A 27,690-nucleotide genomic window follows, 5' to 3' on the forward strand; every position below is an offset into this window, starting at 1 on the left:
AGTTGTATTGCTCTGTTTTTTTTCTAAGTGCTACTTGCATGTCATTAATCGCAGAAACATGTCCAGTTGATTGTCACCTGTCAGCAATTTCATATTGAATTCCTTCATAAAGCCCCTGTCCACTCAGCTTAATGCACATTATATAACACTGGCAGTTAGAGATATATCATAATTTAAATGTCCCCTACCACTCAGTGGCAGAGTCAATCACATGGGAAAAATAAAATACAAAGACATTTACAGTGGCTATATAAAATAAATGTCCTAGGTCAAAAAAGAGCTAGACTACAGTACAAGGAAAAGCTATTGGTAAACCATAAAATGGCTGGCCAAACAAAAACAAACAAACAAAACCACTTCACATATATAAATATATTACACTAATTACAAAAACCAAAGAGTGATCGAGTGGAGCGAGGTTTGGCCATCAAGCACACAGAGAGACATTTGTAAAACACTGATCTGGCTGGCCAGCACTAAGAGACATTCTATCAGTAAAGCTGAAGTCTGTCATTTTGGATAATAAAATAATTTCTCCAATCCCTCCAATTTAATGTGCAGAGAACTGTAAGCTAGCGTAGGTTGATTTCCCTGTAAACATTGTGGGTCTGTGGCGCTTTCAACCCAATGGGACGCGTTCGGGGCAGGACTACCTGTTTGACCGACCAATGGCAGACCACTATGGGATGGTTATTTTTGCAATTCCAATTCATTACACATTATATGATTGACTTTAAATGTGGAAACTCTAGTTAATAGCACTGAATTTTGGTGACTTGATTGAGTGGTCAACCAAGGGGTCAGGGGTCAAATGGACTGTGAGTTAATGTCCACACCAAATAAATAGTATGTTACAGCTCTCGTTACATGATTACAGGTGAAATTAAATACATACACAAAATGCTATAGGACAAATGTCTCTGTACACTGAGGATGAAAAGTATGATGAATATATATATATATATATATATATATATATATAGTATATATTTTTTACGTTTACATTTCTTGAAAAAGATGTGACCATTTCAACCCCAGATAAAAACATCATATAGCTGAGAAAGGACATTTCCAAAAAGCACTTTCAAGTCTAAGATTGTCCTGGTCAGTTCATCTGGAAATATGTCTTATGTCTGTAATTAAGTTCAAACACTTAAAAAGTCTTATCTTTAAGCAACAACATGCAATACCATCAGTGACCACTGGGAGCAACACGTTTGCACCGTTGCCACGTCCCTTAAACATAATGTGCAACACAGCATAGCACAAGATATGTGCTGATCTCAGGACTTAAATGTCTGGTTTAATCTGAGAGGACTAGTTTCCGTGAACTACGGGCCACACAAGTATAAAGTCTCTCTAGTATTTCCCTCCCCACCCTTTAAAAATATATGGCAGCATATAGTTTCACTCACATTAAAGCACATTCTAAACTCATTCTTAAGTTACTAAAAAGTCCTTTTTTCACATCAAAGTCTTTGTGAAGGGTGGATGGAACCAGCCGGCAGTTTAGTTTGGGAGTGGATGTAATTATCAGTATGAGAGTGAAAAACATTGAGTTTACATTTACATGTTAAGACATATTGCACATAAAGCCTTTTTGTGGGAGTCTGAAGCCTTTTGGTTTTAGATGTGGTTCTATTGCACACATGCACACACACACACACACACAAATGTCCTTAATGAAATGTAGAAAAACGTTTTTCCCTTTTTGACACGTCAGGGAAAATATGGCGTGGTGGTTATCCATTCAACGTCATGGTGTGTAGACAAAAATGGCAACTTATGCAGATAAATCAGATATGACCAGCTTATCCATTTTACTTCCAATGTCTGAGGAGACCGTGAGCTCATCGGACTCGTAATCGTCGTCGAAAGATCTGCAAAAGCAAGCATGCACCAGTTAAGCTTCATACACCTCTGCTATATGAAGTTCAAATATACATATAGTTGGTATCTCATCTCTATGCAATGTAATGAACTCTGTAGCGAATTCATTACATTACAGAGCGCATTGACTCACCCCTCTCGTAGCTGTTCATTGGCTGTCTCCTCTGCCACAAGAATCTCATACTCTTCGGAAGCATACTTGTCCCAGTCTGAGGGCTCTGGACCGTCACTATCCAAATCCTGATACACACACACACTTACAGTTACAGAATGCTCAGAGTACTCACATAGATAACATTCAGCACAGTGGATCTGGATATAAATGCAACCCGTTAAACTCTTACCTTCTGCACTGCAAAGGGATCTCTCTGCTCATGGTCCAGGTACTTCTCCAGATTGAAAAATGTGTCGTAGAATATATGTGCCATCCTGCAGCGCTTCAAATCTCGAAGAGTAATTTTACCTGCCAAGAGACATCATCAATTGTTTACATTACATACTCTATACATTTATTCATTGGACAGGCAAATTCCTGTGCATTCAAGGTATACAATTTATCAGTATCTTACATTGGCATTTTTACATTTTGCAGACACGGAACAGAAGATGTATAAAAGTATGAAATACTTATACATTAAAGTATGTATACTACACACTAAGACTATGTGTGTTATTTCTACTTCAGAGGTAGCCTCATGTTCTTCCCGTTTTGACTGATTATAATATGGGTGAGATGGAGCTATGAGTTTGAGAGGATCAGAATGGGTCTGTTACCTGGGCATTCTGGTTTAACTAAGTCCAGCATCTGGCACAGGAGATCCTGGAAGGGCAGTGGTTCAATGCCCATCCCCTCCATGCGTTCACACTGCTCCTCATAGAAAAACTCCAGTTCAAACATGGACAGAACACCATCTCCATCCATATCCATACAGCGGAACCAGTACTCTATACTGAACAGAGAGAGTTATCGTTATTTTAGTAGGCCCTAAAAAGGCCACTTTTAGGCATTTTTACACTTCACACAATGTTTGTACTACCTGTCTTTAAAAATTGCATATTTGTTTGATATTTTGTCATAACTTAAGCTTAAATGTCTAAATACCTTTTAGGCCATCAATCTCTATTTATGTTCCAGAAAAGATAGACTGGATGCTTAATTTATATGGGCCTAGTTAATTTATCAATCAATCATAACAACTTTTTAAAAACAAACGTTTTAGTATTATTTACATACTATTATCATATTTATTAATATTTTGAATTAGCTTTTATTTTTATATGTTCAGTTTTCCTTTTAATTTTAGTTTAAGCCATTTTGTAATGTTCTTTAATAATTTTTATTTGTTATGGTTTTATTTTTTATATGTATTTATACCTTTAATTTATTTGTATTTCAAGTTAATAATTTTAGAACTTCAACTCAAATGTACTTATTTCACTTAATTTTTACTGTTCATGTAAAAGATTTATTTAAAATACCAAAAACTATTACAACACGTGGTCTCTAGAATTTGCTCTCATATTTGTGATATCTCATCTGTCGTTACCTCGTGGGGTTCTTTTTGTCCTCTTCTGAAATGAGGAACCAAACAAACTCAGCGTAGCTCATTCTTCCTTCTCTCTGCACTGAGTTTCCCCTAGAAGAAAGTACAAACTTGTATCATAAGCCACATGTATGCCACCCAAGTAAATCTCAGATACTACTTTATTTCTCCCCAGGAGGTCCTATACCTTGTAACAGATCCTGAGAACAGCCTCTCAATGATTCTGCTCGATGAAGCTTTGCAAAAGAAGAACAGAGTAGAGACACGTCAAAAGCCGTTTCTCAATACCACACAGTCCACAAGTCTGTTTGGAATCTGAATGAGACTCACAAGTTAATGTAAGGGATAGTTTACCCAGAAATTAGTAAATGATAACAGAACTTTCATTTTTGGGTAAATTCTCCTTTTAAATAGTGATAAAAGCTAACAAATGACACTCATCTAGTGCAAAAACAGGTTCACTGTGTACTTACCATGGTCATTGTACCTGGCCAGGTCCTTGGGGTCAATGAAGAGGTCATGGTCAGTGTCCAGCTCCCAGAACTTACAGTAAATGACATAGAAGTGCTCATAAGAGAAATAATCTGTAATTTGATTGATGTCGTCCTCTTCTTCCAGCAGGGCGAGAGTCTAGTGAGACAGCAAGAGTGGCTTCTGATGAAAAAGTCCCTTCGAGTTTGGAAAATTGAATTAAACACATTGAAGGCCTAGAGTTAAGGTGGCACTTAATAGTGTTTACCTGGAGGAAGTTGCTTCTTCTGAGCTCTGTCATGTTGATCTTGCCTGTCCAGGAGCGATTGACCGTATAAAATATTCTCTGAATCACCTGGAGAGTAGAGAAAGGACATCATGGAGTTAAGGATGTCAAAAAGTTCTAAAGAAAAGTTTAAAAGACCTAGACTAAAGTGTTTGCTTAATCTCCGAAACACCCCATCTTGGAACAATCGATAATAAAAGAATTTACTACTTTGGACATAATCCAAAAAGAGTCTTTGAAGCGGTTACTTAAGATGTTCTCTACATGTTGTACATCATAATAATCATGAAACCCAAATACATAAAGCCTAGGGGCCAGATTTACTAACTCTTCTGGCATTAGAAAACTATTGTCAGGATTTACTAAAGACATGCAGTGAAAAATTAGCGCTGAAGAGGCGTGGACAGTGTTATTTTTGCGGCTGACCTTATTGAATACGCATTTGTAGAAATTTCCCTTTCAGGCGCAACATTTATGTGAGGAGAGTATTTAAATGAATCATGCAAAGTGATTTCCTAAGATTTGCGCAAGTCAATTTACTGGTATTTGTGCCAATATTAAACGCCCCAAAAAAGCATGTCTTAAACCAGATGCTAATTTGCGTTGCTCTTGGTAGATCGTGTTGGTCATTATGGAAATGATCCGGCTGCGTCCGTGTTTTTTAATGTGTGCGTCTTCAGTAGATCACACAGAACTTTCCACTCCCATCTGCGCTTTTTTGGAAATGCGCTCTCACGCTAATTTGCCCTGTTTAGTAAATCTGGCCCTAAATGTTTAAACAAGTTCCAGAACCCATAATCTCTCTACATAATGGCCTCTAGTCTGAGAAATGATACTCTGGATTTCAGTGATGCCACATTTGATAAGAAGTGATATTTTGCAGAGCAAATGTGTTTATCAGGGGTGTCGCTTGTGTTGATGATAACAGTGTTCTTTAATAAAAATAAAAAATAAACCACAAAAATGATAACCTAAATAATTCAGAATGACACTCCAACATAGTAAGCGGCTGGTTAGCATTCATCATAAAACAGAAAAAGATGACGATGATGACGCAGTTTGTAGCTACGGTTGCACAAAAGATGATTCACGGAGATGATTCACAATTTCAATAGATATCGCAATAATATCGCTAATGTGACTATTTTGGCCACGATAATAGTGTAGTGGAAATCTGATACTCTAACAGCCCAAGTGCACATTGAAACCAGAGAGAAATGGGACATCTTAATTAAGCTTATACAACTGTTGGATTCTACACCTTCCCTCCATCACAGCTCTGAAATCTCAAGTCATACAGGTTTGGAGTAAATGATGACAGAATTTTCAATTTGTATTAAAATATTACTGAACATTCCATCCAGAAGTTCTTTCTGCCTGTAGGTACAGATGTCTAGCGACTAGTCGTATGGAGACATACTGGGTTATATCTAGCCCTGTGGTGACAAAGGCCCCATGCTTCAGGCTCCAAGAGAAACAGTGACATCAGTGTGGATTAACACGTCCTGGTAGATCAGTCCTCATAGGAGAAATTGGTACCGGGGTGTGTCAGCCAGTGCACCAGTGCAAGGAAGTGTCTAAATATGGGGTTGTGCAAGACCTTTGGTGGCATCCGTGTTTCCGTGATGTCAGGCCACTTTGACGCCATTGCCCTTCCCACCCCCTCCATCTCCCTTCGCAGCACGTGTTGCAGCTGTCCCACAGACAGAAAGACAGACAGACAGACAGACATACAGGCGCACTCCACGTTTCACTGTTTCGACGCTTCACCAGCTCAGCTCAGATAGCTGGATCTGATTTACTGTAAACACCTAAATAAGCTAACAAGGCTTTCAAACTCAAAACTGAAATACTGGAGCAAAGCTACAAATAGAGATTACATGTGCCAAATTGATGATTAGCCCTGGACAAAGCAAAGTCATGTTCCAGTTGACAGACGCTGACACTCAAAAAGTTGTGAAACGATGTAAAAAAAAAAAAAAAAAAAAGAATTTAGCAGCATGTTCCAGAGACAAGAAAATCGCCATTCCTGTAATCTTATCCCCATGAGAAACTTCTGCCTGTGTGATTGAGCCCTTCATAAAGATGCTTACTGTTGTGATGTACCGGGAATGGAATTCAGGAGCATCTTTCAAAAATGTCAGGCCTGGATGAGTGTCCACAATGTCCTAATCAAAAAACAAAACAAAAACAAGATTGAGATGACTGTCCTAACCTAACAGTTTAAGTCTACAAAGCTCCTTTAGACTGCCTATGTAATGAATTTATTAAATGTAAAATTATTTATAACACAAAAATAAATCAAACTAATAAACAATAAAATAACTATAATAAAAATATAGCCTCTAATATCCAACACGAGACTATTATATTATTAATATAATATAATATAATATAATATAATAAATATAAAATAAAGCTGGAAAACAAATTATTTTGTTTTTTCTCAATTTTAATAAAACAAAACAAATTCTGCACCATTTAGATCCTCTATTGGTCGCATATTTTTTTTATTTCACCTTTACCTAAGACTTCTTTTATTCATTATCATATGTTCATATCTACTTTTAGTAATCACTGATGCAGAAATACAGGTGGTACCAAAAGGTTTATTTTTCACAGCTATATGCACTGTAAAAAACAACAACAATGAATTACAAGAGCAATGTTCCAACCTGTAATAGAGGGATGAAATCTTCTTGTTCCAGGTAATTGCAGCCTGGTTTGGCCAGCAAGTAAACAAACTTGGATGCATCATCGTAGCAGCTGTGCAATAACCTGTAAAGATGAATAAAGGCAGAAAGTCTCAATCCAATGCCACACAAGATGTATAAAGATGTGAAGTGTGTGCTGACACTTACTTTCTAAATGTTGCAATGAATGAGTGAACAGAAACAAAACCTGTTCTCTCTCCACCAGCGCAAATGAACATTGGTGATTTCCAATAGAGGGGACATCCGCATGCCTGTGAAATGCAATGCATGAATTTTCTGTTTTCGTTGCATTTTAAATGGCATTGACATTGAATTATAATATTAATTAATACATAATTATAATCATGTACTGTCAAATAAATAAATAAAAGCCGATAACACATTTTTATTAAATCTCGATATTACTTAAAGCTGCAGTCCGGCATTTTTCCTCTTTGTCGCCATCTCTGTTCGAAATCTGCAATTGCAGTCATTCGCGGAATTATCAACTTTACGTGGGTTGTAGTTCAACACCCTCGACACGGCACAGCGCGGATGAACACAGTGTTTGAGGAGAGTGTGCAGCTGTCAGTCACCACGCCGATGTGGATATTGTCATTCAGAATCACAGATTATTCTTTTTGGAAGTATGACCAACATAAGAATTTTCACCGGGAAATGTCATCTGAACTAGTAAGAAACATTCACTTTTGTTCTGGTTCTGACATTGCAGTAAATCGCGCTGATTAAATCTAACAATTGCTTATAAGTTATCATTTCGTGCAAAGTAGCTATACTATGTTCTCTAATTGTTAATGTTAACAACGTCAGCAAGCATTGCGTGACTACATCATGTAATGTCCTTCCGATATTATCCTTGTTTTCGCATGGGTCCGGTTGCAGTCTCTTTTTTTCTGTAGCCACTCCGAAGTCCGAACGAAGTCTTTTGCATTTTACAGCGGGTGAGTCTCTAGTTGTCACTGATGATGATCGTCGTTTGAACCTTTCTGGATCCGCCATCAAATTGCTAAGTTTAATTATATCAAGTGCTGTGAGAACAGGCTATAAATCTCTACCTCCAACATCCTCACACGCAATATAGCTTATACTAGCCGAGACTCTTCTTTATGTGTACAGATGTGACGTAATAACCAAAAGACATGCTCGAATCTCCCGCGGAAATCCACCAGTACCACTAAAATTAAAAACATTATTACAAGCTTACCGTTTTGCGTCGAGCTAAGGCAAGCAGATAGTTTTGAACACTGGCTGGTTATGTATTTTATCAAATATGTATTTTGGATAAATTTTTAACCCAAAAAAAGCTACGGACAGCAGCTTTAAATTATGTAAAAACAAAAAATAATTTATGTAAATTATAAGATTGATCCTCTTTAAGGGTCCAAGTATCTGATTCTCAGAGTGTAAATGTCAGGATGGATTATTCTGTTTATATTTCTTCATTATATGCTATTGTTCAAATATTATTCAAAATGTGAGAAAATAAAATATAATGTTGTTATGAGACGGCATCCATCATAATGCTGTGGCAATACAATTTGGCAAGCAGATCTGCTGGTAAAGACTTCGAAAAACAAGTGTCAGCTTGCATGTTCAAAGCTGTCAATCTAAGGCTATTGAGAATGGTTCAGAGACTATGACTCTCATTTCAGGCAAAACAGTTCTCATATGCACCTTTGCTATCTTCCCCATTTCATAAATGTCAGCTTTCTCCTCCTCAAACTCTGTGAAGGCTGCCTCAATTTTGGCAATGGCCTCGTCATAGTTGGCTGCACAGTTTGGAAGGCCTTTGGGGAAGTAGAAGCGTGGAATGTTTATGGAGGAGGGTGGGGGCGTGGCCACCACTTTGGCTGGCGGAGGACTGGGTGACCGTGGGGTTGGCGAGGAGGGTGCAGGTGCAAGAGCTGGAGGAGGTGTTCCAGGTTTCTTCTCAGGCTGGATCTATTGAGACACAGAGAGAGAAACAATAAGAGAAAGAATAAGGATTTCCATGGGTGTGACAGCCATTTAGGCCAAGTTCTACATTTGCTTCACAAAACCTCAAAGAAATTCAGCTGAATATGAATGTCATTCCACAACAGATCCAAGAAGGCAAGCTAAAAACAAAGTTCAGCTGAAGATGTGCATGAAGCAAACAGTAGATATGAAAAAATGGTGTTAACAGTGGTTGTTTAATATAAATATACCATGTTCGCCATCGCGTGACAAGATGTATAAGTAATACAAAGAAAATTTCAGGAACTTCAACCAATATTGAGAAGACATCAAGGCAGCACATATATTGTATATTTAGTGCACATCTTCTAAATAAGCATTTACTTCAGCATCATATCCAATCTCTACGGAAGTATTTATAGTAATATAGCGGTATCAAATTAACAAGTAAACAATGCCTTTAAAGTTTTCTGTGACATTAAAGATGCCTACTTAATCGCTAGCGATCTTTATGAAAACCTTTCTCCCAGTACTTGCTGTGCGAGGATGTTGGCTCTCGTTCTGCATATTCACACTGATCAATCAACTTCGGCCTCATCAACTTTCCTGCCGATGTGATGACAGGAACTCCTCAGCAAAAAATAAGACTGATAGTTTGTTTACTTTTATTTCCACCTGCATTTTTTTCTCATTGATATAATGGTGAAGTAGAGTGATTTGGGCTCAACTCTTTTGTGGATTGGATAAAGGATTGGAACATGTTGCATGGAGCTCCAAAACTCTGCATGCTTTCAGTCTAATTCACAGGCCTGACACTAACAGCTGATGTCAGTTTACTTCATTCTTTTCAGACCAAGGTTAAACTTCTAATAACAAGCTGTGGAAATGTCCAGCACATTCTATACATAGTCTTGACATACTGTTCTTATTCTGGTCTCCGGGTAAAACCCTAGAGTCATAGCGTGCACTTATTTCTAAACGGCACAGTCTTACTGTTACTCAAACAGAAAAAGAGCTGTTGAAGTGCGACTGAATTTTGAAGAAATCTACTGCAAGCAGGACAGGACCAAATGGACGTATTGAAGAGAACAGCTGTGGCTCAAACCCGGCCCGGCCCGTACCATCCGATCCCTCCCCCCTCCTCGAAGCTCCTGTACGCAACACTTGGACACTGTATTCCTGTCCTGCCTCACCCCCTTACACTATCCTATTAATAAACACGTTGGTATCTGCCTGTGAATAGTTTGTCTTGTCTGGCATGTGAGAGTTAGCTATGGCATTCTTTACTGAACTACAGAGGTTGGCTACTGACCTGGGCTTGCTGGAAAGACTTGAGCCTTTTCTTGAACCGTGACGGAAGGACAAAGTCACAGCCTCGGGCCAAAAAGGCCAGTTCGCCCCGCAAGTCGGGATCCTCCCTTAACGAGGCCTCCTTGATCATCATATTGGCAATGTCAAAAGATTCAAAAAGTGAGAAATGAGGAAAAACCCTCCAAATAAGGAAATTGGACAAGCTACTCCAACAGTAGGTCCTCAGGAGGATCAGCTTCCGTTCAGGAACTTGCAGAGAACTCCGTTCTAGCCAGTGTCACTCGTACGCTCTTGTTCCACTCACTTCAAAACTCTCATTTGCCAGGCTTTGTCCAGGGATGTAAGGTGGATGCGTCTTGGCGCACGGAACAATTCCTAGAATCGTGCCTGCTACTGTAACAGCTGGAATCCAGGAGCATTGTACCAAAGAGGCCAGGCCGCCAGCCTCCTGATTGCCTTTCGAAACTACAAAACACAAAATCTCAACTCAAGTCCATAGCCAACGGGTTCCCAGCCCTGCGAAACATGAGCCGCTCAGGGTTCTGCCTCCCGGACCAGTCCCCTCTCTCTCTCTTAGCCTGTTCTGTCCTGATGAGCAGGGGGCTGAACGCACCGATACGGAGGGGAGGGGGATCAGCTGTGTCAAATGTCCGTAGGGGTGAGCAAGTTGTATTATGGGAATGGAAGCCCCCTCCCACCCCCAAACAGAAAGGCTAAAGTTAGCCAGAGCACTGATGAAGTTCAAATTGCTCGATCAAGACTTTGTTTACGTGCAGAGGAAGGCAGAGAGAGAGGGGAGATAGCTTGGAGGGCCAGGCCCCTGCGATAAACGGCTCCCGAGAGTTCATGGGGTGCACTTGGGGAGTGGAGTAATAGGGCAGTGTTTTAGGGCACTGCACCCAGAGCATAACAACACTAATGTCTGGAGTGCACAAAGCTTCCTCTCTGCTCTAGAAAGTTTCAAACTAACCGACAAATGAACTTGATACTCAAGGCAGACAAAACCCAACTGGTGCACTACAAGAACATTTGAAGGCCCCATGACTCTTCCAGCTGTTCGTGATTTACTGGATAAGGAGAAACAATAGGGATTTTTACTAATATTATTTTGACTAAATTTCTACCTAACAAGACTTTCCATAACTAGAAAAATGTATATTTAACTTAAAAATGCCCATGGAGTCATTATTAATTTATATGACTTTTCCAGGTCTAAAAAATCACACTTTTAAAATTAGACTAACTCATATATACAGGTTTTTATTCTTCTACACACGCACGCACGCACGCACGCACGCACGCACGCACGCACGCACGCAGGCACACACTTGTTGAGGAGGTGAATCACTACAATCAAAAGCTAAAACAACAACAAAAAAATCAAGTTATTTTTTTTTAAAGCGTATATATAAATCATCTTTAGGCCCCCTTGGAAGTTTGCAAAGGCCTGAGGTTTCCATAGACTGACCTGGGTCCAATTCTTCATACAGTTACCCGTTGACAATTTGACCCAACCCTGGACTGTTCCATTCTATGAAGCTGGTCACAGATTTGTCATAGCAAAAGGTTCATTAGCTCAAACTTCCTCAGGAGTAGATTTACCAAAACCAGGATAACATCATAGCTTTATGAGTAGAGGATAACAGAAGTCAGTCCTAGACAATGATCCTTTGTTACGAGAGCATTTTCTTGAAAAAAATATTTTATATTATTATCAATTATTAATATTAATTTAAAATATGCTATTTATTATTGTTATTATTATTAATAATATCCACAATAAACAAAGGTCTTCTTTAAAGGGATACTCCACCCAAAAATGAAAATTCTGTCATCATTTACTCACCCTCAAGTTGTTGCAAACCTGTATGAGTTTCTTTCTTCTGCTGAACACAAAGGAAGATATTTTGAAGAACGATTGGAACTTTGGCACCATTGACTTCCATAGTATTTTTTTTCTACTATGGAAGTCAATGGTGCCAAACAACTGTTTGGTTCCAATCATTCTTCAAAATATCTTCCTTTGTGTTCAACAGAGGAAAGAAACTCATACAGGTTTCATACGAGTAAATTATGACAGAATTTTCATTTTTGGGTGGAGTATCCCTTTAAGGACAATGATCATGAGAAACAATATCACACTTTGCCTAGGATCAAGTCCATGTTTGTGTAAACATTTTAACTGCTAGTCTACCATCCCCTATACCTGTGTGAACTACAAAACAGAGAACTAAATCAGTATAGTGACACCTAGTGTCTGTGTTTATAAATGATCCAACAGCTATCTTTCCAGAAATTTACACATGGTGGTGTGTGGGTTATATTGACAGACAGCTGCGTTAATCAGTGCCATGTTTACATTTTATCTGCACAAATAAACCAACCAACTTTTTAAGAAGAAAAAAAAAGCAGAGGTAATGGAGCTGATTTCTTTGCGTAACTAAGCTCTAACACCCAGCAGATCTTCTCCGCTTTCCTTTAAGCCTTATAAATAACACCCTCTGTACAGGAGGCCTCCTGACATTTCAGCTGTACATAGCAATCCCAGCATTCCCCGTTCTGTCTCCGGCAGCTGTTAGGAGAATATCAAACGCATCAAGATTCCACTGTGGGCAGAGAGACATAAAGAGGCCTGCCTGCTGCTAACACCATTAGCCATTGGAGGAAGAGAAGAGATGCATGCACAGTTCCAAATGCATGTAATGAAATACTTATTCTTGTGTTGGCCAATTCTTAGCCCGAAAAACAAACCTGCTGTAAATAGAACATTAATGAAGTTATTTTCCATGAAACAAGTAACCCCAGAACCAGATTATAGTTAGCATGCTTCTGACTCACACTGTATTCTAGCACACTAGGGATCTACTACGGCAAAATGACACAGAACCTGCATCCCCACGGGAGCACTATGAGCACTTAACCACTATTAAGGCGCATGTGAACGTGCGCTACGGCTGCACCACGGACGGGGCTGGAGCTAGAAATTCTAGTCCTCCATTTTTTCTAAGTGAAGTTCAGGCAGGGACAAGGCCTGGTGGACGGTTCACGTGTGCCAACACGTTGCATGATGGCGCTTTTGTGCGGACGACCCAAATTCAGAGTCATTTTCCAATCTCACCATTATTATGATGTTACAAAACAATATTCTCTGGATCAAAGACCTATTATCTTTATTATCTCTTCATTTTGTTGCATGTTTGTTCTGTGATTAGCTCATTTATTTCTGTTCTTCATTCTTATTATTATCCTTTTATATTTCATTTCTTTTAACTCTATTGTAGCTGAATTACACTAACTGGTGTGCTCTTTGTGTGCTCATGCTTCATTATGTTCAGCTTGCTGGTGACAGAGTGCACAGTAATATCTCTTTAGTCAAAGGAAAACGCTAGTTTTTAAGTAATCGCATTCATACGCGGGTCTTGTACCATCCAGTTACGATTTCTAACATTTGAAGTAAATTTACTTTTTTTGTTAAAATGAAAGCAAACCAGAAAGCATTTGATAAACTTTCTGGTTCCTCACACCAAGCTGTCGTATGGTATCCTATCAGATACTTATTTTCACCAACCATTCAATTTTTTATGGAACTGACCTTTAACGCTAATTATGAACTACTTATTCTAAGATGAATGCATTTATTATTATATAATAAAATTCTAAATGCGAGATAAAAATTGGGTAACACTATTTCAAGGTGTCATTACAGTGTAATATATTTAAGTACTGAGTAATATTAACAAACAACATGTACTTACTATAGGGTTAGGCTAGGATTAGGATTTGGTTGAGGGTTAGTTGCATGTAATTATGCATAATGTGCTGTTATTACTATGGTAAGTAACTTATGTAACAAGGACACTGTAAAATAAAGTGTTACCAAAAAGTGTCATAAAATGACAACAGAAGTTTTCCAGCAGACGTTCTACATAACAGGCCAAACTTACTATGTGACTTACAACATGAGGATCAAGCACACATCGGATTAGGAATCTTATGGGTTTGTGTAATTTATTTGATTACATTTATTGATTACAAGTCACAATGCCTGACAAATCATGGCAGAATTCCTAGAAACACTAGGGCAGGCCAGGACTTTCCTGTCCTCAGTTGCAGAACAATATAAATGCAAGAGTGTCACCTTGCCTAGTGGGTGCCTGTGGAACCAGCGGCACTCGCTCTGGATCCAGGGTTACATAATAGAGACCTTACGTGTGGTTCCCCCTCCACTGTTGGCATAACTAATTATTATATAGCTGGGTTTCAGTCACGTGATTATGATGACGTGCGGAATTCAGATGGAGGGCAGGGAGTGAAGAGCGCAATGGACGAGATGGAGGAAAGTCAGTACTGTACTACTTTACACGCTATTACAAGAGAAAGATATAAACAAAAAATCAAACATATGTTGGACGTGATCCTTACGTTATGAAGAGGAGCGATTTTTCAACTGAATTGAAAGATTTTCCTGCCATCGAGGTGGTAGATATCAGCAACTACCTCGTCTTACAGACATACTTTGACTTTACAAAGTTCGTAAACGTTACACAAACACAGCCACTTAAGTTGTATTAACTCACCTTTGACGAAGTGATCACTGCACAAACGGGCATTTTCCCATTCGGCTCCTCCCGACCGCAGACGTAGGTTTGCAAGCCGTTTTTCCGGAGTTTTTCGGTCAATTTCTTGCATTTTCCCCCCTTATGAACAACAACTTTTGGTACATGATAAAAACTCCTCGTGGTTTGATCGATTTAAGTAACCATAAACGACGCAAAACAGGTATTTTGAGTTTGTTATAGTGCTTTCTAAATACAGCAAATCACTTCCTGCCCTCCATTTGCATTTTGCGCCATGGCAACGCAGTGGCGTGACGTCATATGAAAACAAGCTATTGCAGTCTCCTTGACTTCAAGCCTTGTGCATGCAACTGTAGCTGAGAATTAATACTATCATACTATCAGAACACCTGGAATATTTCAGCTGCAGTGAGGAACATTCAATTTTAGTTTAGTTGGTCTTTCCCAGACTACAGGTAATAAGGCTGCAATTATGATAAAGCATAATTGACTTAAATATAAACAATATAAGTAAATGATACAATAATATAAACAAAATATAACAGCATATAGCAGGCAAATATTTACCACAGGTCATGGCCTATATTTGGATTATGAAACAGTTTCTGGGTGCTAAAGGAGAGATGGGCTTGTCAGTGCTAGCACATGAGTGGATTCGCTGAGACAGGCAGAGCTGTGCAATGCTGGGAAATCCTATGAGCAAGGAGTTAATACTTCCACGGCCCTCCGCTTCAACTTCAGAGTCACACCTGTCTGCCTGCTTATGCCAGCCAGCTTGTTCTAGGACGTGCTGTAACAGTGCCCGGGCCTCTCGATGGCTCTGCAGGTGCTGAGTATGTTCTTGCACTGACAGGAGTCGGGCTCATCACACCTGTCTCCTTCCCATCATCCCAGACACTCCAGCACCACGCTGAGTCTTCAATTAACAGCAAATCAGTTCTGTGGGATTCCAAAGGTATTGGAGTGCTGTACGGGTGTCACCCGTCCACTGCCATGACCTATCAAAATGATCTTCTTAACCTTTAGAAGATAGATTTCCACTACACGTGCACTGGCTTTCTAGGATTTGGAAATACTCATGGTGTATTGGCCTTATTGGAGGCACATTTAGTCGAATAACCAGAGAATCCAGCTAAATTTGTTGCATTTGTGGGAATAATAATGTTTTCATTCCATCAATTTTCAGCAGGTCTCAGTTGCGCAGTGTTGGGATGCCATTGCTAGCTGAAGCGCGGTACACCCCTCTACCCCTGCACCCCACTAACATTATAACGTCACAATGTGCATTTGGCATTGGCTGTGTGACAGTGATGGGTACCTCGGTGCAATCACAAGGTGCTCTCCACTCCAAATGCTTAGAAAAATTGCATAGCTGCCTGAAAGCAGTTATTCAGAGATTAATTTCAGCTTTCAAAGCTATGCTTAGTGCTTTGATTTATGGCACAGCAAGTGCAGCACAGAACTCTGAGACTGGAGGAGGATGGGGCACCAAGGAGGTGCACAGTTATATTAGATCATTACTGAAAGTGAGGAGACGAGAAGAGGACAGGACAAATGTGCCTGCATTTCAGAGATGGATAGATGGATAAAGACTGACAGATAAAGCAATAGATGGATAGATAGAAAAATAAATAACCAGCATGTTATCTTTAAAGTCACCATGGAATCAAAATAGTCAATTCTTATTTTTAATGGAATATTGTTAATAAATGATTTATCCGTGCACATTTTTTTTTTTTCTTCAAATGTGCCCTCATAATCTTTAATCAATGTTTTCCCCTCCCTCACTGATCTCTTCTCTTCTCTTCTCTGATGACAGGTTTACTGGCGCGGGGGCGGGACAACCTGTCACTCACATGACATCACAGCAACAGCAAATCAAAACCATCCAATCAATTCCCAATGGACAAAATCAAGTCCCGCCGTAATTTTTTTTTCTTGTTCGAGAAGCTTTTTTACTTCAATATACGTCACAACAGGGATGAAAAGACTATTGCCATTTACGTTACATGTCGACATTAAACACCAGAACAGTCTAGCAAATGTTAGGATCATGGCACCATACAATGCATTGCTATAAGGTCCTGCCAACTGATTAAAAAAAATGGCAAATTAAATGCCTATGATGTAGATTAAGTAGATAAAAACTGAATTAGCACTAAACATTAATAAAATATAAAAAAATATATGAAAATATTATTAAATATTTTCCAAAAACTTATTTTTTCTTAAGCAAACACAAGATGCTCGGAAAATCTGACGAAACCCAAATACAAGATGCTGCAAGTTCGTAAAGACAGGCACTGACTGCAATATATGATTCTGAACTTCAGGTGAGGCCTGTTCATAGAGAGTTATGAAACACATTGATTGGTTGTGAGGCCAATATTTCATGCATTAGGTATTAAATAATGCAATTCTAATTTCTTCAATCAGATTTATTAAAATAACCATACTATAAAGTATCATGATCTATTATGAGTTATATAATAATAACACAACCATCCTGTTAATATCAACACCGCCCTTTTAGCCTTTCACACAGTATTAAAGCAAACTGGTGTTCACACATAAGCCTGTCTCTACACATATAACTCTGTTATATCATGTTGAACCCAAACAGTTGGAGTGACTGGGGGCAGATGGCAGAGGCCGTCTATCTCTCTCCACTGCAGTGCAGAAAAAGAGCACCAGGACTGGACAGCCCATCTCGTCCTCACCCCCACCTCCCCTCGCTCCCTCTGACGCAGGAGCGACTGCCATGTGTGTAAAATGATCCCCAAAGATAAAGCTTCTAATTTGCAGTTTATTTCTGCAGCAGGCACTGGGCAGACTTTAGAAACACATACAAATACCATACCCCCACCACACACACACACACACACACACACACTGTTTGAATCTGAGCGCTTGAAAATAGAAGTGCCAAATGCCATCACCATAGCGATAACCCTTTACCTGGACTTCTGAGTCCCTCTGAGGAATGTGGGGGCATGAAAGGGGCCTTATTTCCTCACACACACTCGGCAGAGAGTTGAATTGAGGAAGTGGATTTTATGAGGGCCTATTCTATTCCAAGCTGGATTTCCTCTATGAAAAGCCACACAGTGGGAGCACTGAAAGAAGTGCCATTAAAATGACAGTTCACAAAGGCTGGGCCCATGGAGGATGGGACAGCTTTTCAAAAGCCAGAATATTCTAAATGAACTTCATTTAGAGAGACACGACTTTGGGTATTTACACACTCAGTGCCAGACAGGACATGTTAAATCAACCCCTCAGGTTGTGGAAGTGAAATTACAAGGAGTACTTTAAATATTCTGATTGTGTCAGTTTAGTCAGGTTTTTTTATGTTCTCATGTGTCAAATCCATAAACTGCAACTAATAATTACATTTATATTTTAATATATCAATATACAGGTTTTTTTTATTTAAAACCTGGAAAAAATTGAAAATTTATTGTGAAAAGAAAAAAATAACCATTAGTACATAATTAATGTATTATTTTTATTGTTTTTTTTCTAAATAAAGGAATGACATAAGAAAAAATAAATGCATTTGAAATAGAATCTTAAATAATTTACTTATTAAATATCAAATGCATTTATTACACTTAAATGTCATTCATCTATTTTAAAAAACAAACTTTTAATGTTCATTTATCTAACTTAGTAAAAGTAAAAGTTGGGATTTCTTTTTCAAATTTAAAAATGTTTTCCTTTTAAGGCCAGAATTAAAATTGTGCATACAGCCATTTTACCAGTGTTTGATTACTCTGATGTAATTCATATGCATGTACACTTAACTATTAAAAAAAAACTTGATCCTTTATATCATGCCTTTCTACAATTTGTAATTAATACCGGCTCTCGTACTCACCATTGTATTTTATATCATTCTTTAGGATGGCCATCGTTATACGTGAAAAGGAAAACGCATTTACTTGTTTCATAATGAAGGCGTTGTTAGGTAAATTACTACATATATTTTTATTTTTTATTTTTATTACAGTATTAGATCAGCAACAAAAATCAATCTAGTTGTTCGGGTACGGTCAGAGTTTGGAATGAGCTTAAAAGAATCCCTAATTTAAAAACCCTTTCCTACAGTAAATGCTTTTGAGTCTTGTGATTTTTTTAAAATACAAAATACAAAATAGAAGCATTTTCAGTAGTGGCATCTGAATGTTCATTTCATTGCATCAATTATTAGTCATTATAATAGTCCATCACTTAAATTTATTTGGATACATTATCAAAAACTGTTGATTGGAAAGTAGTAAACAATGCAGATGTTGTTAGGAATGTGAACAATCTGTCAGGACAGATTAACGAGTGACTTGGAAGCTCCGAGCTTAGATGAAATCTTGGTAATTGACTGAGCTGACGAACATGCAGAATTGTTGCAATTGATTTGTGGTGGCCCTGTGTTTGTGGCTCTTGCTCAATGTATTCTCCACATGCTGTTGTTTACCACTTGGCTGCCATCTATTTCAGGGCAGGTCAGAGCAGCCTGAAGGTTCTGGCCAAAGGCCCTGCTCACGTTTTTTTCAACCAAATAAGCAGAGAGCCTGAAAAAAAAATGCAGGGGAGCAGTGAAACTGTGAGGGGTCTTTAAATTTCCTCAGTTAAGAAGGTTCTGATCTTGAAAACCTTTTGGCAAAAATGCAAATAAAGCCATACTAAAATAAGCAGGTTCTATTGAGGCAGCTTAGTTTCTGCACTGTAAAACATCTTTTAAAAAGTGATTTACAGGATTAAAGAGTATTAATTACCGTAGTCAAAAATTTACAGTGAAATGAATGCATGCTGGGTCATTTTATTACAAATGACTGTTAATCAACAGCAAAATGATGCTGACATCACAGTAATTTACTGCTCTTGTTTTACTGTGAATTCACATTATTAAGTTGTCTGTAACCATGCCACTGCAAGAAATGATATTGTTCAATACTGTAATTATTTGGAAGTCACCATAATGGTGATTAGTGTTCCATTTGCTTGGGATTTTGGACCTTGTATAGGCCTATTCATATTAAAATATCTGATGTGGGACAAATGAAAACATTTGTTAAAACAATAACAATCTAGAATATAAAATAAGATAGGCTAATTGGCTTATTTTAAGTTAGTCAAACTATACTATTATATTATTAGTGTTATTTCAGCATAAAGATTTACCAATATCTTATTGTAAATTTATAATTGTTTGTAGATGGATATTTCACAATAGTAAAGCAGCTGCTGAGATTTATCTTTGAAAGGTGAGACATCATCTTGCAACACAAGATTTTTTTTCTTCTATCACCTAATGATGCAAAGACATCAATACTCAACATACAAAACACAACAATGGTGACACTCAACAAATAATAATAATAAAAAAGATAAATTCTGAACATTACAAAATAAACAGACAACACAAACTGCTAAAAGTGAACCAAAAATATGTTCAGGAGCACAGATAAAAACAACAAAAATCAAGAAACTCCACAGCATCTATTCATGCTGCACTGCATGCTGGGTACCTTCATAATACACATGCACTGTAGAAATATAGGATGATATTGTAGATTTTACAGAGGAAATTTCCAAGAGTGCCGTTAGATAATAGAACATTTCTACTGTGGAATTACTGTGAAAGTAATGCAATTATTAACCTGGAATATACTGTAACTCCACACTAAAACAGTGTGTATTGATGAACTACAGCATGATCCACCACAAATGTTACTGTTGTCAAGAAAAACATTATATATCTTAACTATGTCAGAATTCCTGTACTTTCATTGCATGTACTCGACCATTGTTCGGTAGCTATCCCGGACATATCACATCTGCCACGTTAGCATCCTCCTTTGACCTATACATTTATGATGTCGTAGAGAAAAGTGAGGTACTAATAAAAACAGCAAAACAATCTATTGGATTTAGCTAAACAAATACAATTAAACAATGGAGAACAACTTGTTTGATACCTATATCACTTGACATACTGTGGTAGTAATGTACATTGTTTCTCATGATTGTGATGCCTGTATAAATAAATGTATGCCACCTCTGCACATCAGACTGTCTGTGTTTAGCATATATAGGCCTCTGAATCACAGAGTAATCAAACATAGCTCAATATGCATATATATAATGTCTGAATTTTACTCAGGTGGCTGCATTTTTTCAAAGTTTTGTGTCTTTCAAATCTACAGGTGCAACTGGAAGTATCACAGTCTGTCTTCTAAAACTAATTTACCAGTGGCAATAAACAGGAAAGATACACAATTAAAAACAGGCACATGTTTATCTTACTGTGTAAGGTACATGAGAACTGCTATGGGCCGAGGCCTGCTGCACTTATAGTCCTCACCAGCAGATGGGGGTATGAGCTTATATGTATCATGTGCTAAAGTTCAGTCATTTACTCACCCTCGTGTCATTGCAAACCATGACTTTCCTTCATCTTCGAAAACTGAGAAATTCTTTAAATATGGTCTTACAGGTTTGGAAGAACATGAGGGTGAGGTAAATGATAATTAAAATTCTGTGGTTAACTAACCCTTTCAAAAAAAAAAAAAAAGACATTGATTCATATCCATAGGAACATTTTTCAAATTCATAATTTGAAGAGAAAATTTCACCGGAACATTCATACAGGTTGATACAGAGAACAAATAATGTGACAACAGTTCAACCAGATATTCCTATATCAATCAAACCATGTGAATGTCAAGCATAATACCTGGATTGAACAGAGAGGCTTTGAAATATGATGCGTCTCTCTCACCCCATACAGTCATAGTCATTAGTGCCACATTTAAAGCGGTTGTTAGACTTGTTAAAACCATTTTAAGCTATGCCATTTACCACCCAGGAGACACAAGGTCACGAACCCTGGGATTCCGAAATGTCTCATTTATCATTTCACTGTATTTGCCAACTCCGATAAAACAGTTCAGGAACTTTACGAACCTCATTTTATGTGAATAAAGGATTAGGGAGTTCCAACATAAAGTGCATTGTCACATCTCTAGACAGGGGATACGGTCTAGTTAGGGCAATATAGCCTTTGAAGAGTGAGTCTACTAGGGAGATGGAATCTCTGACGAGGATAAAGCTTTCATTGGCCAACACCTCCCAAATTCCATGGACTACATTGGATTACAGGTGGAAAATACAGTCAGGAGTGAGTAACCGCAACAAATGCGACTTATTGGAAAAACACCTTGTGATGCAAGCAGGCAAACATTTGTCTTTTTCCATTCATGACATGCTGTGTACAAGCTATGTTCATGTTGCGAACTCTCTAAAACACTAGATGGCAGACTATGATTCTTGAATAAAAATACATAAACACCAGAATGGTCTCACCTAAGAACAGTCTATTTAAGTGGACTTAATGCCTGTAGACCATACAGTCGACGACTCAGATTTACAGTAAAATAGTGTGGTTACTGGAGGCCATGGACACACACACAGACGCACAATTTCCAAAGCTGAGTCAGACTAAATGAATATTTCACTCATTCTCTTCAGGTCTGGCTAGTCATTATATGAGGATTAAAAGCATGGGAACATAAGTCCTTGTGTCTGTTGTGGCCACCTCATTGCAAGCACTCTCTGGTCAGATTATCTAAGCAGATCTTATTGAGACATTACTTTCCATTCCCCTTTTGTCTTGTGCTCTTTTCTTCCCCTCTACTCACTCCCACCAGCAGCACCAGCTGCAAAAATACCCACCAACGTCAGAACTCAGTGACATGGATCCCGCTAAAAAACTGTGACAACACTAATCACAGAGACAAACCGCTGCCAAAATCAAAGGCTTTCCTCCAATTCAAACATATTCCTTTTTTTGGATAGCCGTCGACGTTTCAGATGTCGTGATTTGGAGATCTCTAGCACAAACTGTAGAAGATCATTTTTTTTAATAAAAAAATGATTAAAGAATGAAAAAAGACTAATTTCAAATAAATATAGCTTGTTGTTCACCCCCGATTTTATGTATTGCAACATCTAATGTGACGTGGCTATGACAAGACAAGGTTCATTATGATGAGATGAGAATCCATTTAAAACGCTGCCCCCTCTGAGCGAGCTGATACAATCAGCCATTAACACTGTTCAATGACAACTGCAGTTTTTTAATTCAGCAAGCCTGTATTCATTGTCTCTTAATAAGTACTTGCTGAGCTGCTGAGTGCTGAGCTTCAAGCATTAAAAGTGACATTGCTCTTGATTACTCAAATGCAAGGCACATGAGTAGTCTGGAAGGTTTCGAAACTCCATTATAAATGAGATTTTTGTCTTTCACACAGTTCACAGGATAATGGGTAATCTCTTGGAAAACAACTTCCAGACAGCATGTTAAAGTGAAGAGAATTGCCTGACTACTGGACACCCCCCATGACATTCTGCCAGAACAATAAAGGCATATATGTAACTATATACAGCATGTGTGTGTGTGTGTGTGTGTGTGTGTGTGTGTGTGTGTGTGTGTGTGTGTGTGTGTGTGTGTGTGTGTGTGTGTGTGTGTGTGTGTGTGTGTGTGTGTGTGTGTGTGTGTGTGTATCAGAGAGAACTTTATTGCCAAGTATGTATATTGCACACACAAAAGGAATTTGTTTTGGTGACAGAAGCTTCCAGTACACAGTCAGAGACAACAACAGTAAAGTAAAATAAAATAAAAAAGAATAAAGATATTTGAATAACACAGACATATGTATATATAATATATAAATAAACAAAAATAGACATTTGTATGTACAGGTGTGCTATGTACAGCAGAGTAGAATTCACAGGGAATGGAATTGTCAAATAAATATAAGTGGTATTGCACATATTTATCATTGCACATGAGGAGAACATTTAACTGTTCATAAGGCAGATTACCTGGGGGAATCTTTGTGTGTGTATTTGATCAATTTAATGTGCCCATCCTGAATAAAAGTATACATTTTTCAATAAAAAAATAACCCCAAACTTACTTTTGCATGTACATATTTTATGGTTTTGATCACATCCATGAGTTAATTAAGTTTAGTTTTGCTAAGCATTGATTTGATAACAAGAATGCCTCACAAATATTTTGTAGCATTTATAAAAATCTATATTCTGAATTAAAAAATAGTGTATTTGTCTGAAATATTTCTAAACAATTTCACAACAATGCACCATCCAATTTCCAGAGACATTTCAGAGTGCAATTAGAACTACAAATTACTCTGAGGGCTTAGTTTGGTAGATTAACAGAAAAGCTGTTTAAGATGTCTGAAGATTCAGTTAAATTCTCTGACAAAAGCAATCTCATTTAAATGAACACAATACATTTCAACAAACACTTAAGGAATCACTAGTGTCTTTATATTTTTAAACTGATAGTGATGTAAACACTCACAAAACCGCACACAGAACTGTGTTCTTCCTGTAAAAGATCTTACAAAACTATCACTCTGACAAATAGCTGTAAAAATCACATAAAACTTGGTCATCTCACAAGAAATCTGGTTAACTCAAATCCATCCAATCAGACTCTTCACCTAACCCAGTGGTTCTCAACCCTGTCCTGGCGTACCCCCAACACAACACGTTTTCCTTGTCTCCCTAATCAAACACACCTGATTCAACTCATCAGCTCATTAACCCATGTGATAATGAGCTGATGAGTTGAATCAGGTGTGTTTGATTAGGGAGACAAGGAAAACGTGTAGTGTTGGGGGTACGCCAGGACAGGGTTGAGAACCACTGACCTAACCATTAGAAAATAAATAGTTTGAGAGTATGAATGAGCAACAGCTTCAAAGTTGAAAAATAGGAAGCCACTGTTCAGCGCTGATGGTCATGCTACAGGAAGATACACAGAGCTCCTGTTTTTCTTCTGTCAAATCCCCATGCCAGCTCAAGGACTTAAGCAGCCCCCAACACAAATGGAGGCTGAAGTACCATATTAGCACCTCAGACATCCTAAACCCTGGGAAAAAGTTGACATCACTTGGGGGTCTCTATCAATGCTAAGACTGATACAAACTGTTATTTTGAGGAGGCTGTTGTCTTGTTGCCATGTACTTGTATGTTGTTTCGTACCAGAGCTATAGCCTCTTCCATTACTTTTTTGTATTGGAAACTCTTCACAAATAGCAACAGGCAGTGATTCACAGGAGGATGTTGCACATAAAGGGGTTTCTTGGCTCAAACCTCAGCTGTGAGTTCATTTCCTCTCAGTGCAGGGCAGCCATGCCGGTGATGTAATTCCCGGCTGACCCTATCCAAACAATTTGAGCAAATAAGAAGGTGGACACAAAAGGCGTACAGGCACCCTCAATCACTCCGTTTTTTTTATTCTGTCCTTGAGGGAGTGAGCAAAAAAACACTTGTCACTTGTGATAAAAACTTGAGTGATTCTGACTGTGAAAGACCAAAATGTACTTTGAAAATGTATTTGACTGCCAGGTTTACAAACAGGTGAACTGTGTGAAAAATTCTAATCCTGCCATTATCATTAACATACGGCTGTATTCCCTTTGGGGGGAATGTCATTTTAACATTGTTTAGGAGAATTCATAGTCTCAGTTATCTGATGATGTTAGTTTGAATGAGGTTGACGATTTAATATGGGTTTTAATGATGCAAAATATTGAGATCATCCTACAGCAAGAAATCGAGTTTGTATGACTGTGTCCTTGGCATGGTTGGAAATAGCATAATATAATGCATAATTATAGTATATTTAGAATTACTATGAAAAGCCAGAACTGCCAAAGACATCTGAACATAACCAGAACCTCACAGGAATCAGGTTGCTCAAAAAGCGGGGTATAAAGTGAGATAATCAATGCGTGTGTGTGTGTGTGTGTGTGTGTGTGTGTGTGTGTGTGTGTGTGTGACAAACTTACAAACTAACAAAGTACACAAAAATGACTAAAACTAAAATAAAATAAATGACAAAAACTCAAAATTACTAAAACTTCCCTAAAAAACTGAAAATATAAAAACAAAAGCTAATGTAAAATAGTAATAAATACTACAATAGTAGCTATATAAATAAATAAATAAATAAATAAATAAACGCTTCAGAACAATGTTTCGGTGATGCCTGGATTAACCTTACTCACACACTCTCACACACATTCTAAATGCTAAACTCCAGTAAAACACGAGGGCACTCTGTAGTTTCTCTTCACTTCATATAACAGAGGCGTCATGTCGACTCGCTCTCAAATGCGGCCTGGCCAGTGGTGACCCAATGTGGTGTGTCTGTGGCTCTAAGCATGACTAGTTGGCCTGAGCCCCTGGAAGAGATCCTCCTGATTTATATTGACTGTAACACTCTTATTGCCAAGCAGGGTGTTCCCTGTCACCATGGAGATTAACAGCACTTCCTGACAGGTGCAGTGAAGGACATATTGCCTTGTCTGCACCATGCAGTCAAACCAACAGGGGAAGGTCCCCAGTCCAACATGGAGAGAGCTGTCTCTAGGCTTACAGAAGGAAGGTTTACATGCAGGCCTCAAATCTGAGGGGTGAATGCACTAAACAGTTGCACCACTTTTTCAAAAACCTGCACACCAAATGCGATTAGGTTAAACTAATTGTGCAGTAATAGCACTGCACCGTGAATATTTCAATTCATTCCTTGTTATTGTCACACAACCATGCCTGATGCTGATCATTATTTTGTCTTAATAAAACTAAAACACTACAAACTAAAAATCAACCATTTCAAATGCAACAAGTTGGAAGCACAACATTATAATGTATAGAATGAAAAATGTTTAACAGGAAGAAATTCACTTTAATTTTAAGATCAGTATAATATACAGTATAATATACAGTATAATATATATATATATATATATATATATATATATATATATATATACACTATATAGTGAAATATACTCTATTTTACCTTAGAGATTAACCTAAATGTAAAGAAATAGATACAAAACAATATATAAATCATACCTTTTTTTTTTAAATCACAGAATGTTTCCTGATTTGCATAATTCTTAATGGCTTATGGTCACTAAACACAACATAAGTTTGTGCAAATAAATGCTAGTGGCCACGACTCATTTCATAAGCCATTGAAAACTCATTTTAATTATCTTCACAATACTACATGAAGTATTTAGTACACATGCACATGTGAAACCAAGAAACACAGGGAAGCAGTAAATAAGCAATCTCAAGAGAGAAGTACTAGCCCCAGCATCCGGATCAACAGATTACCCTGTCAGCTCTGAGACAGAGGCAAGGAGGCCCAAACCCGTTGAGCGTCCACTTTCAGCCTCACCTGTTGTTTGGTCTAGCAATGAGTCATGAGACGGAAAAAGACACACAAACAAAAAGACCACACTCAGGTCCTGTAGCAATGCACAACAGCAACTGTTAGATCTGGAGCTGGTTCCCTAGATGCTGAGATGCTGACAGATGGGCCACATCTTGATCCATTCAGTGCTTTTGTGTTCGTGATGACACATGCAGGAACTAAATGAGATGAAACGAGAAAAGCACTGCAGGTGCACCGTGTTAAAAACAAGACCCTAGATTCCCATCGTAAACAGCAAACAGGTATGACACAACTGCTCAGAGGGAGAACGCATGGGTCTAATGTTTCCGCAGCCTTGTTGATCTCCGTGATTGGCAGCTTTGTGTTTAAATGGGGCAGTGGGCAGGGCTCCTGGCGTAGCGCTCTTATTTTTATTGCTCCCTCGGGTGCCAGAGAGGTGATCGGGTGAGCAGAAAGCTATTCCCAAACTTAGCCGTGACCCCCACGGCAACACTGGGTCCGTTTTCCTTCTGGCGACAGCCAGTCTCTTAGCGGAATGAAATAGTAGGCGGGGAGAAAGCTGATTTAGTCTTCCTGACACCTTTGTCTGTGGATGACAAGGAGGAGGAGAAGTGCCCTGGGCAAATCAACACCATTAACAGTGTCTGTGCCAAAACCCCTGCTGCCTGCTCTTGCT

At 38.3% G+C, this 27,690-nt stretch overlaps 1 protein-coding gene across 3 annotated transcripts in view; it reads right to left on the reverse strand.

The window, feature by feature from the left end:
- Positions 1 to 1,130: 1,130 nt before the first annotated feature.
- The window catches only part of ppp2r3a (protein phosphatase 2, regulatory subunit B'', alpha), an 81,884-nt gene continuing 55,324 nt past the window's right edge, over positions 1,131 to 27,690 (reverse strand). For 2 of the 3 annotated variants that reach the window (XM_056235456.1, XM_056235455.1), the window contains 12 exons: positions 8,580 to 8,846; positions 7,053 to 7,156; positions 6,867 to 6,969; positions 6,285 to 6,359; positions 4,174 to 4,260; positions 3,908 to 4,064; positions 3,622 to 3,670; positions 3,438 to 3,527; positions 2,665 to 2,840; positions 2,235 to 2,353; positions 2,024 to 2,130; positions 1,131 to 1,880 (listed from right to left, as the gene is read on the reverse strand). In XM_056235456.1, coding sequence (XP_056091431.1) covers positions 1,784 to 1,880; positions 2,024 to 2,130; positions 2,235 to 2,353; positions 2,665 to 2,840; positions 3,438 to 3,527; positions 3,622 to 3,670; positions 3,908 to 4,064; positions 4,174 to 4,260; positions 6,285 to 6,359; positions 6,867 to 6,969; positions 7,053 to 7,156; positions 8,580 to 8,846 — 1,431 coding nt within the window. In that variant the 3' untranslated portion in view covers positions 1,131 to 1,783. Of the gene's footprint in view, positions 1,881 to 2,023; positions 2,131 to 2,234; positions 2,354 to 2,664; positions 2,841 to 3,437; positions 3,528 to 3,621; positions 3,671 to 3,907; positions 4,065 to 4,173; positions 4,261 to 6,284; positions 6,360 to 6,866; positions 6,970 to 7,052; positions 7,157 to 8,579; positions 8,847 to 10,152; positions 10,752 to 27,690 lie in introns of those variants that run through there. The other variant, XM_056235457.1, reaches the window with a different exon arrangement.

The sequence above is a fragment of the Rhinichthys klamathensis genome, unplaced genomic scaffold, assembly GCF_029890125.1.
Source record: "Rhinichthys klamathensis goyatoka isolate OS25496 unplaced genomic scaffold, OSU_Roscu_1.1 h1tg000422l_1, whole genome shotgun sequence".
NCBI classification, from domain to species: domain Eukaryota; kingdom Metazoa; phylum Chordata; class Actinopteri; order Cypriniformes; family Leuciscidae; genus Rhinichthys; species Rhinichthys klamathensis.